Raw genomic sequence first — 12,440 nt, 5'->3', positions numbered from 1 at the left:
TATGAAATTTAATAATAATAATAATAATAATAATAATAATAATATCACTAACTAACTAACTAACTAACTAACTAATAATTAACTAAATAAATAAATAATAACAATGATTAAAACATAATAATAATAAAAATAAATAAATAAATACTTCGACATTTTCCGTTAGTACCAAAGCTGGCACTGGCGGAAACGTTCTGATGACGTTAAAATAAATGTTTGACGTCATCGTTCCTTAACAACGTGCTTTTTTTTTATCGAAGAAGTCAACGATGTTCAAACTTGGTAAGGTATGTATTTTATATTTATAGGCGTGCTAGGTGTGTGTGTGTGTGCGTGTGTGTGTGTGCGTGTGCGTGTGCGTGTGCGTGCGTGTGTATGTAGGGGGTACTGGGGAAGGGGTCAAAACGAAGGGTGAGGTGGCAGAGCAAAAACAACAACATAATTAATCTACATTAACAGAAGCGTAGCCAGAAAAGGTTTATTGTGTAAGGCGTGCCCAAGCGGAGGTATTCGGGTGGGGGGGCCTCCCCCTCCCCCACCCACCCCCACCCCCCCGGTGAAAATTTTGAAACTCAGGACGCCTGTAGATGCATTCTGAGCCTTTTCTGAGGCTTTTTTTTTTTTCGATCTTTTTTCGAGTCATGTTTTTTTTAAATACAGTGCTGTCCGGTGTATCGGCGCACCTAAGCTTTCAAGGACCATTTTCTATGTGAACATTGTGAAATATTTAATAAAATGCGTCTCTCACCAATGAAGAAGTGCATAATCTGAAATACACTACAAACTGTTTTATGTCTGTAGTAAATAAACATTTTAAAATGGTGCATAAATATAGGCACCCCCTTGTATCCAAAACGATTTGCATGTCCGGTGATTCGGCGCAGTAGATGTGGATCGTTGACCCCGCTATTTATAAACCGCCCATGACCTCACTTTTAGCCTATAAACGCTACACTATTGTCCCAGAATTATTTTAGTACTTTTTTGTTTGGTCTTGTTAAAAATATTACTATGAAAATGAACGATCACACATCACCCATCTCATGATCAGTTTCGGAATCGTTTTCTTGAGTGGCACAGTACTGCCTACATGGATTTTTATTTTTCTCGGATAGATTGTGCACACACGTGGATCTTATTTCGCTTTTATTTTTTATAACAATGTGACAATTGTGAACTGGAATGACTGTCAATTAAGGTGTAGGCCTACAATTTTTGTTTTGTTTGCATTTGTCTGTGTTTTCTTTTTCGGTTTAAATAAAAAATAACCGAACAAAAATAATTACATTTATACTGTTTACTATAATTTTTAAAATGCGGGAAAGGTGTTTTTAGACTGGTTTTAACATTCTTAATATCAATAAGGATGACCTACTTCGCGTTTATAAACACGAAAACAGGTGAATGATTTATTTTGAAATTATTATATAATTATTGATAATTCTAAAAAAAAAATTAATTGCACCCATAACAATAAATATGTTGATACTTATTGAAAAAGGAATTGAACTTTAATTCGTTAAAAACTCCGACAACATGACAACTTCCTAAGCATACTCAAGAAAAATACCAAGTGCGCCGAATCACCGGACGCGCCGATACACCGGACACGGTTGTAAATATATATTAACAGGAGCGTAGCCAGAAAAGGTTTTGTGTGTAAGGCGTGCCCAAGCGGAGGTATTCGGGGGGCCTCCCCCCCCCCCCCCCCCCCCCCGTGAAAATTTTGAAACTCAGGACGTCTGTAGATGCATTCTGAGCCTTTTCTGAGTCATTTTTTTTTCTATCTTTTTTCGAGTCATTTTTTTTTTTTTTAATATAGAACAACCTCGACCAATTCCCGGATTTTTTTGCATTACCACATGCGTACTGTGCGTAATGGGCACTACGCCATTGCATTAATTACATGAACGAACATCTGCATCATCAAACACATATATAATTATTATTATTCTTATTCTTACGTATGTATGTACATATTTAATGCCTAAGCAGATCCTGACCGTGGTCAGGGGTATGGTGTTGGGGGTCGAACCCTCCCCTCCCCCCTCCGCTCAAGCAATTTTTTGTCGGTATATATTTTCAAGGGAGCATGACTCGACACCCTCTATAAACTTCGCTTCCTACAGGATACACCGCTCACCGCCCCCCCCCCCCCCCCCTCCCTCCCCATTGCAAAAATTCCTATACACGCGCCTGCCAAGTTCATGCCATCTTAAATTGTGCAAGTCTGTTGTTACCCCTTCTCCACTGTTTACAATGACAATATATTTGTTATGCAATGTTGCCACCAGTTATTAGGCTACATTATAAGAATTACAAGTTTGGGGCTCTAGTGCTACCGATAGGGAACCACTGGCATGGGCGTACGACCCGAGGGGGCAGAGGGGGGCAATTGCCCCCACAAATTCGGGCAAAACAGTGGGGAAAATTCGGGCAGTTTTTATCTGGGTAAAATATCGGGCAAATCAACCCCTCCAGCCCCACTAAATCAATGAGTCCCCATACGCCCATGACCACTGGCGCAGCCAGGATTTTATATTGGGTGGGGAGGGCAACCCACGCTATGTATGTATGTATCATTATATACAATTTAATAGTCCCCGTGTCCCACCCCTGTCTTCGCCGCTGCATGGAACTCAAAACTTCGCATTGAACGACCCTTAACGATTAGGCCTACCCAGCGATTCTTATCGCGGTATTACATCAGTAGCCTACCTTTAAAGGAACTGAAAGTCAGAAAGGTTCCAAAATCTGGGAAGACAACCGCCTCCACCCCCATTCCTTGCTTGATGTTATATTGCTCTTCAAATTTATGTTTTGCTATTTTCGTTACTTTGTTTGTTGTTTGTGGGGTTTTGTTGTTGTAGTTGTTGTTGTTGTTGTTCTGTGTTACTGTATAATTAATAAGTAACGACGTTAAGAAGAACAAAGACAATCAGTCAAAATAAGACATTTATTACACATTTGTACGAAATAATTCTATCGTTGCATTAATGGTTTGGTATTAAACTATAATAAATAATAATAATAATAATAATAATAATAATAAACACAAAAATTATAAGTATTTTTCTTTGATTCTGTTTTCAACTAAACTTTCTTTCACAACAGCAGCACAACCGTTTATAATGCCTCTTTCTGTAGCTTTCTGTTTATTAACGTTCTGCTTTTTGATATCTGAAACAGTCTCAAACACACGTGAACAGTCTTGTAGAATTGAAACATCTACATGTTTCTCAAAATCCAGTCCAGGTGAGAGACTACGTTGGTGTAGATAGTCGGGTTGTTATTTCGAACGGATCCCTGGCAGTTTGTGTCGAACGTGTCTATAAGACCCATGAGGACAAACCGATTTTGACCTTTAGAAACTTCCGGGCAGACCAGCATGCCACCAGCATCTCCCTGATAAATATCAATATATCAGAATTTCAGGTATTGTGACACAAATGTAAAAGTAAAGAATAGCAATCTTATCACGTACGTCAGTTGGAAGGGTGCGGGGGTGGGCGCACTACTTAGCCCGAAATATATAATAGGGACGTAAATATATTAATAATTAATCATAGCTGATAAAAACATTGACTTGTAGCTGCTGGTAGACCACCTGATATCCCCGCTTCGAAACTTTAAAACACACGCGCACGCGAGAGAGAGAGAGAGAGAGAGAGAGAGAGAGAGAGAGAGAGAGAGAGAGAGAGAGAGAGAGAGAGAGAGAGAGAGAGAGAGAGAGAGAGAGAGGTGGAGAGATGGAGAGAGAGAGAGAGAGAGAGAGAGAGGAGGAGAGAGAGAGAGTGAGGAGAGAGAGAGGAGTGGAGGGGATGGTGAAGAGACAGATACAAAGATGGGGGTTGAGGAGAGAGGAGGGAGAGCATGTGGTGCACAACCGGGATTGAGAGAGATGAATGGTAGGAGAGGGGAGAGAGATATGGATGTAGAGAGAGAGATATGGAGAGAGAGAGAGAGAGAGAGACAGAGAGACAGAGAGAGAGAGAGTTTGGAGAGAGGAGAGAGACAGTGAGAGTTAGGGAGGGAGAACAGCACACAGACGAATACTGGTTAATGACGTACCAGACAGGCGTCTGCGTTGTCAGTGGCTGGCAGTGAACACAGCTTGTCTTTGCTGATGGTGGAGCCCGAGCTGCTCCCTATGAAATCATTGCACGTCGTCCTGGCCACGGACCGCACACTGACCGCCTGGAGCTGGCCGTTCCTGAACCCTGGGACAAACAACACACAAACACTAGATAGGTGGTGTAGTCTGTGCTTTCTTACAAATAGATAGCTGCATGTCATAGGAAGAAATCCGGTTCGATTGTGTTAATGTCAGTGGACGGCAAGATTTTATATTGCGGGGCCATCCACTTGTGGGATGGGGTTAATGGCACTGTGAGTCGTGTTATGGGGCGATAGGTAAATATAATAGGTTATGGGGGAAATGAGGTTTGGCTGGTGGGTCATGGCCCCAATGCCGCCACAGTAGCCAGGATTTTATATGGGGAGAGGGGCAACCCACACTAAATATGTGTGTATGTGTATGTATGTATGTATGTATGTAAATCGACATATTTTTAAAATATATATTTACCAGTTGTAAAGCAAAAGGTACAAAATAACCATAAAATGTCACACACGAAATGATCGTACTTTAAAGTGTATACACCTTTTATTTCAATCACTCAATCAATCAATCATATTAACGTGTTTACCAACTGATTTCATGTAGTGCAAGCAATGCGAAGGAAGAAAAGTAATTGCCTTACCTCCAGTTTCGCCCCACCCTGCGATAAAACACCTGTCGTATGTGTTGGGGAAGTAGCCATTTCTGGGTAGACAGACGGGCTGTAGGCACGATTCCTGGAGAGTGACGTCATGGGTTAGTTTCAGTAGCGCGATGTTATTGGCTGAAGAGAGAAAAAATATAACAAATGAATGTTATTGATATGACCTCCTAACCCCTCCCCGCTAATATATACGGGGGAAAATGGTGTATATTAAAGTTGAAAAATGCCCCTTTTTAACAAGATGGATAAAACAATATACTACTCTGCCTTGATTATCTTTTTATTATCTCTCTCCCTCCCAAGTTACTTAGTCTAGGTCCGGTCCTGTTTGCTTACTATGTAGAGAGGATTAACGGTAACTCACAGATACTTGTGTATGTTTTCTAGTTCATTCGACCCGAACTCGTATTTTTATTTTATCGCCTTTGTCCAACCTCCTTCTGTTGGTGTTAGTTATAAAGGCGAAACCACACGATACGATTGGCTCGTGCGAGAATAGCCGATTATGTCAAGACAACATAGTGATTCCATCGGTTGCTATGCTATCTGCTATTATCGTACGAGTCACTCGGAGCGTGTGTCGTCGCCTTAAATGTTTTACAAATATGCCAGTTCTTCTGAGGTGTATGTTCCGGAAAGTTTCACTTCAGGGTGTATCACGTGTGAGTGACTGACCTTCTGTCTGTCCGTGCGTATATTTGTTTGCGTGTTTTGTGGCCTGTAATAATAAAATTTAAAGTCGGTTTCCTTCAACGAAACCACTAGAGAACATTTGATTTATTAATCATCGTCTTTTGGGTGTCAAACGTTTGGCCATTTTGACGTATAGTCTTAGAGAACAAACCTGCTACATTTTTTCCATTAGTAGCAAGGGAATTAATATTCCAGGGAACATTTTGTTTTCAAAATATTGATCGGCGACATTTCTTTTCAATTGAAATTTGATTAGCAACTACTGTTTAATGTTTTAAAATTATGTAGCGGTCTCTGAATCTTGCGTAGCGAATCATGACGCGATACTGAACAAAATACACCATCTCACAGATAGTATAGCGTGTAATGAGGCCCTTGATATACATGCACCAGTCTTGGTGCACTGGCTGGAATGAGAAATAGCTCAATCATGGCCCACCAACGGGGATCGATCCTAGACCGACCGCGCATCAAGCGAACGCTTTCACCACTGGGCTATGCGTCTGTGTTGTGTAGCCTACATTATCATGTCGTACCTGATGCCAGGATGTCGTTGTTGTTGGGGTCGTAGCCGCGGTGCACGACGATGCGGGAGACATCAGCGTTCACTTCGTAGACGTCTTTGTTGTCCGTGTCGTAGTCGCCAACAGTCAGACGTAGCACTCCTGGTTTCGAACCGTACCCTGTAGTAAATCATTGATACAAGGTTATAGAGGTCTCCTTACACACATAACATCTTCCATTCAAATCCATGTTAAGTTGCCCAACGTCGAATAAAGAACAGATCGGGTTATCGTAGGCGCAAACGCGACGCCCTATACCTTTGTGAAGATATATAAAGCTGGGGGGGGGGGGGGGGGGGGGGGGGGTTTGTTGTTGTTGTTGTTGTTGTGGTGGTTTTTTTGCTCTATGACCCCATCTGTCTGGATCTGTCTATACAGGTAGTGAAGCAACCGATTCACACCGGTCCCCATGTCCTGAACCATCCGCTGGGAAATTCGGACAATGTGCCTAAGACAGAAATGCTTGAATCTTCAGTGGATGTAAGCACGCGTCAGATGGACGATCAGTCGATTGGCTCACGTCGGTCGGTCACCTGTTCCGCTTTACACCTACGGCCCCCCATAAGGTAAGATGCATAATATCACAAAAATAGCATTGGCAAAATCCAACCATCGGGCTTACCACTGAAAACAAAATCGTTTTGATGCTTCCCCAATTACTAGAAGTGAATATGTGAAGTGTCACAATTATTAGGAACTGTAGTGGACGACTGTAAAAGAGAACTGTGAAGTGAGACCTAAACAAGTTGAATTTGTTCATTTAAGAGACCGTCCTAAGTTTGATACGACTGAAAGGCATGAAATAAAAGTGCACTGGTCAACAGACTGCTTTTATTTTTAACTACCTTTTATTTATTTTTTTATTATTATTTTATTTTTTATGGTCACTTGCTAGAGTAGAATTTGCTGCTAGTGTTAAAAGGATTTGATTGGATAGATAGTAGGGAAACCAGAAAAAACTAATCGCGTACGCTCGCCCTCCTAAAAACGTTGACATTCAATAGCCGATGATTAATAAATCAATGTGCGCTAGTGGTGTCGTTAAACAAAACAAACTTCCTAAAAACGTTTCCTGGTTTTAAGGCGTTTGATGTCACAAAGAATGCATTGTTTCTGCGTTATACGACTTCAGAGTTTACACACCACTGTGTATGATGTCACAAATAATTCACAAAGTGTACTGTTCTGAAAAATGACAGTGTCGGTGTTGTGTTAAGTCACGTTATAATGTCTAAAAATTATAATATCGCCATAACGTTTTCACAGGGCTCGAAAATAAAACTTACTGTGTCGCTGTTACAGGCTCGACATTAACAGCGACAGGCAGCAAATGCCGCCCCAAAACGCACAATATTCTTCCTGTTACTCACTTTAGCAAGCATATTTTGATTTTCATTTTAATTTTGTCAGTATTCCAGAGATATACAGAATTCCTCATTTTCAATGGCGACAATACAAAGCAATAGCTTTTATCTGCGTTTATCTCGAGCGTTCCACACTGTTTAAAATTAGGTATTATGAGTATCATAACGAGTAATTTCGAGTTTTCATTTCAAGTCTAATTTCTCAAACTGCTTCTCAATGTCCAGCATTTGCTCCCAGATTAAAATGTGATAAGCAAACATTGCTTCCCACTTTACAGAATGAATTGCAAGCCCTGACATTGTCGTTTAAGTGACAGTTAAAAGGCTTGTTTTGTTTAAGGACACCACTAGAGCACATTGATTTATTCATCATCGGCTATTTGGATGTCAAATATTTGGTAATTTTGACATATATACTCTTAGAGAGGAAACCCGCTACATAGTAGCAAGGAATCCCACAGACAGGGTAGCATATACCACGGCCTTTGATATACCAGTCGCGGTGCACTGGCTGGAATGAAAAATAGCACAATAGGCCCATCGACGGAGATCGATCCCAAACCGACCGCGCATCAAGCGAACACTTTACCACTGGATTACGTTCCGCCCCTTTTAACAAGAGAGTTTTAATACATACGGACTTGCACACTGGGCTGTAGTGACAACCGTGCTCCTGTCAATGAGAACACCTGCGCAAAGGAACTGTCCGTTAAGCCGAATGGACACCATCCACGGCCACTCGCAGGGGAGGGTCGTGTAGCCATTGGAAATTCTAGGGGCGGCTGCTCCACTTCTTCCACAAACTAAAACAAAAAGAAGAAAAATTAAAGTTTGTTTTGTTTAGCAATACCACTAGAGCACATTGATTTATTAATCATCGGCTATTGGATGTCAACCATTTGGTAATTTTGACATAAAATCTTAGAACAAAAAGATGATTGGTTACAAAATAGCAGATATGTCTGTCTGTCTGTCTGTCTGTCTGTCTGTCTCTCTCTCTCTCTCTCTCTCTCTCTCTCTCTCTCTCTCTCTCTCTCTCTCTCTCTCTCTCTCTCTCTCTCTCTCTCTCTCTCTCTCTCTCTCTCTCTCTCTCTCTCTCTCTCTCTCTCTCTCTCTCTCTCTCTCTCTCTTAGCCGCTTAGCCATTCTCTCTCTAGAGGCCAATCCCGGGATGAGCGTGCCTGAACCTTAAGTGGACAGGTGCACGATAAAAGAGTACCCGCACCCGCATATGCAAATTGTAAACATTGAGAGTATAAAAAAGTATTTCACTTGGTTCTCTTCGCGTGTTGGGTGTGGGCATCAGCGTAGTGTTTCCGGAGTTCGGCCCAGAGGTAGAGGGTCCTGGGTTCGACGCCTGCATACAGCACCTGGTTCCTGGCGACAGACAAAACACTTTTGTTGTGTATTCCCCCTCGTTGTTCCTCGCGTCGCACGTCTGTTTACACGTCCCTCCATACCACGAGCAGTCTGCAAAACAACCAGTCAAATAAATAAATAAAAATAAATAACTATATAACTAAATAAATAAAATAATTAAATAAATAAATAATCAAAAATAAATAAACATAAATAAAGAAAGAAAGAAAGAAAGAAATATACAAATAAATATCAATAAATATAACTAACTAAATAACTAAATAAATAAAATATTCAGCAAACAAAGAAAACAAATTTTAAAAATAATAATAAATAATCAAAAAAATAAAATAAAATAAAATAAATAAAATAAACAAATAAATAAATAAACGAAACAAACAAAACAACCACAACAACAAACTGTATACATGTGCGTTATAGCGTTTACATGTGCGTCTGGTTCGTTGGGTCTCGGGTATGCGTTTATAATCACAGACTCGTTTCTAGCTGTAGAGGTCCTAGTCCAGATTTAAATTCTGAGAGATGTCCATACAGACGCAACTAGTTTCCTTCGTCAGATTCGTGATAACCGTGTTATACCTTACGAATTGCTAATTTGGAAGAAATGGGAGAGACAGCAAGAGAGACAGTGACAGGAGAGAAACAGACAGACACACACACACACACACACACACACACACACACACACAGACAGAGATAGAGATAGAGAGAGAGAGAGAGAGAGAGAGAGAGAGAGAGGAGAGGAGAGAGAGAGAGAGAGAGAGAGAGAGAGAGAGAGAGACAGACAGACAGACAGACATAGAGAGACAGAGAGAGAGAGAGACAGAAAGAGAGAGAGAAATACACAGAGAGAGACAGACAGAAAGACAGAGACAGAGAGAGCGAGAGAGAGAGACAGAGAGACAGAGACAGAGATACAGGCAGAGAAAAAGAAATCCTTACGTATTCTTGCCGCACAGCAGGTTCCGAGGAAACCACTGGCGCATGGCGCGGTTCCGAAACTGTATTCTCCTCCATTACATCGGGGCCGACAGAAACCGTAATAACTGGACGAGCAGGCTGTAAGTAAAATATATATATGAGAGAGAGAGAGAGAGAGAGAGAGAGAGAGAGAGAGAGAGAGAGAGAGAGAGAGAGAGAGAGAGAGAGAGAGAGAGAGAGAGAGAGAGAGAGAGAGAGAGAGATAGATGACGTCAACAGATGTTCACTGCATTATCCTACTAGTCTGCCATAGAGACTTCGTACAGCGTGGCTTACAATAAACACATAATCATATAACGGCAGTTCGTGCTATCTGTGTGACGTGATAAACAGAATGGTTACTGGTGACGTCTATATGGGATGCAAGCTTGCTGCAGTTGTGGATTGTGAAATTAATTAATTAGTTAATTAGTTAATTAAATTTAAATGTTCTGATTAGTGAATACGAATTTCAATCTTAGAGATGCATGGATTACGTCAATTTCACAATCCACAACTGCAGCATGCTTGCATCCCATATAGACGTCACCATTAATTATTAATTAATAAGTATTACACTTGAGTTACGGATTAATTTAATATATTTGAACATCAACTACTGGATCATTTTGTAAGCATAAGGGTGTGGATAGAATAAAACCATTTGTTCCGTTCACGATCAAAAACAGGAAACAAATGATTACGGTATTTAACACAAATTTAGACATGATTTCAAATTTCTTCAGAGATAACAACGTACCATCTGTCATCAGATTTTTATAATTAAAATCGCCACTAGGGCAGATTGCGTGTGCTGAAGAACACATACCGCGAGACTGTGGGACCCGCGATATTATGGCGGCAAGGAGTATTCGGTTAGAATTTGTGTTATATCCAGACTATAATATACAGTAAAATCCTCAATTTTCGTGTGCCTAATGTTTCGTTTTTTCTTTTCTGTTTTCTTTTTGCATTCAGCACACACACTGTAAATATTCAATTCCATAGCGCCAAACCCACAAATTTCATTCTGGCAAAAACACTGGTATTATAAATTCGTATTGTATGTATAAATGTATTATATTTTCGTTGTGTACTTAAATTCGTTGACTGTGCTAAAATTATATGAAAATTCGATCACCACAATTTTTGTTTTTTTTAAATGCTTTCATAGTAGTTTACAGATGTACTTACTGTTATAATACAAGTTGAGCTGACCCCATCCTCCGACAAAACACGCCGTCAGTACGATCCAAAACAGCACGACTGTCGAGTTGGCCATTTCTGTTCTTGTTTCCCCGAGTTCACGAAAAGTACCCCAATTTATTGCTTTTCACTACAATTGCGTTTTGTGTCGCGCACATGGCTGACACTGTGGTTGTTGTTTTGCGTCCTGTATGTCAGCCATTTACCACAACACGTTGTGAGTTAGTTTGTTTTTGTTATTGTTACTTCTGTTCCTTTTCTATTGATTTTAAGGTTTTTTTGTTATGAAGCACGTATGGAGTCAATAAGTAAACTTCAAAGTTAAGGTGTGTTTTTTGTTTGTTTGTTTGTTTGTTGTTTATTCTCAAACTATGTGCTTGCGTTGTTCGCTTTGTGCGTTTCGGCTGTGTGCATTGTGTAATCTACGTGTGCTGTGTGCTGTCACCTGCGCGTGTGCGTGAAGTTTTGCACGGGAGGGGGTCTAGGTTGTGGTGGGGGACGTTTATGGCGTCCCAGAAAATATATTGAAAAAAAGGAGAAAATGTGCTTAAGCAGGGGTGCGGTTCGGTTGGCCGGGGTGTGTGGTGTTTCGTGCCTGTATGTATATATATACATATGTGTGTATGTGTGTGTGTATGCGTCTGAGTATCTCTATGTATATATACTTATGTGTGTATGTGTATGTGTATGCGTCTGAGTATCTGTATGTATATGTGTACATAGACGTACGGGCTCCCGTTATTGTAGCGGAACAGACTGGCTTTTGCCCGAATTAAACAAAAATGCCCAAATCGGAATAACTAAATTTATTCATATTAGTATTACTACCAAACAGCTATATAATGTTGCAAACGAATCTGTACGCATTTGTTACATGGCGATTCCCGTTGGTGGGCCCACTGGGCTATTTCTCGTTCCAGCCAGTGCACCACGACTGGCATATCAAAGGCCGTAGCATGTACTACCCTGTCTGTGTGATTGTGCATATAAAAGATCCCTTGCTGCTATTCGACAAGAGTAGCCCATGAAGTGGCGACAGCGGGTTTCCTCTCTCAATACCGGTGTGGTCCTTAACCATATGTCTGGCGCCATATAACCGTAAATAAAATGTGTTGAGTGCGTCGTTAAATACATTTCCTTTCCTTTGTTACATGGACTACAACTAATTCCGAGGGCAGAATGATGGAAAGACATGGTAAATAGGTCTCAGGTTAGCACATTTTGCCAGAACATCTCTATAATTTTTGCCCGAATTTGAGGTTTTGCTCCAGCACTGGGGGAGGGGAGGGGGCAATGCCCCCCTGCCCCTAGCCCCCCTCCCCTCCGTCTCGTACGCTTATGTATGTGTATGTGTAATATTATATGTATATGATTCCTATGACCCCACAACCCATACCTGGTCATTCCAAGTGTTCTTATTGATTCTCCAATGATCGATTATAATCGAAAATTGATCGGTCGGCTCTACCGATGTGATGGTCGATTATAAAAAAA

General features: G+C 40.8%; 1 protein-coding gene across 2 annotated transcripts; it reads right to left on the bottom strand.

The window, feature by feature from the left end:
- Nucleotides 1–2,901: 2,901 nt before the first annotated feature.
- LOC121389392 (plasminogen-like) lies at nt 2,902–11,429 on the bottom strand. Of its 2 annotated transcripts, none has more exons than XM_041520995.1 (6): nt 8,673–8,811; nt 8,039–8,204; nt 6,011–6,157; nt 4,761–4,901; nt 4,069–4,217; nt 2,902–3,402 (listed from the first exon to the last, which is right to left on the bottom strand). In XM_041520995.1, exons 2-6 carry the CDS (start codon nt 8,163–8,165, stop codon nt 3,226–3,228), a joined length of 741 nt encoding a protein of 246 aa, XP_041376929.1. In that variant the 5' UTR covers nt 8,166–8,204; nt 8,673–8,811; the 3' UTR covers nt 2,902–3,225. The 2 variants fall into 2 exon arrangements, 1 of the variants encoding a protein (XP_041376929.1); XR_005960058.1 differs by lacking the exons at nt 2,902–3,402; nt 4,069–4,217 and adding exons at nt 9,723–9,839; nt 10,935–11,429 and having other exon boundaries at nt 4,768–4,901; nt 8,673–8,870.
- Nucleotides 11,430–12,440: the final 1,011 nt, after the last annotated feature.

Source organism: Gigantopelta aegis, chromosome 14, assembly GCF_016097555.1.
Source record: "Gigantopelta aegis isolate Gae_Host chromosome 14, Gae_host_genome, whole genome shotgun sequence".
Taxonomy (NCBI): Eukaryota; Metazoa; Mollusca; class Gastropoda; order Neomphalida; family Peltospiridae; genus Gigantopelta; species Gigantopelta aegis.
Note: the sequence above shows the minus strand (reverse complement) of the source record. Positions and strands in the feature narration are given on the sequence as shown.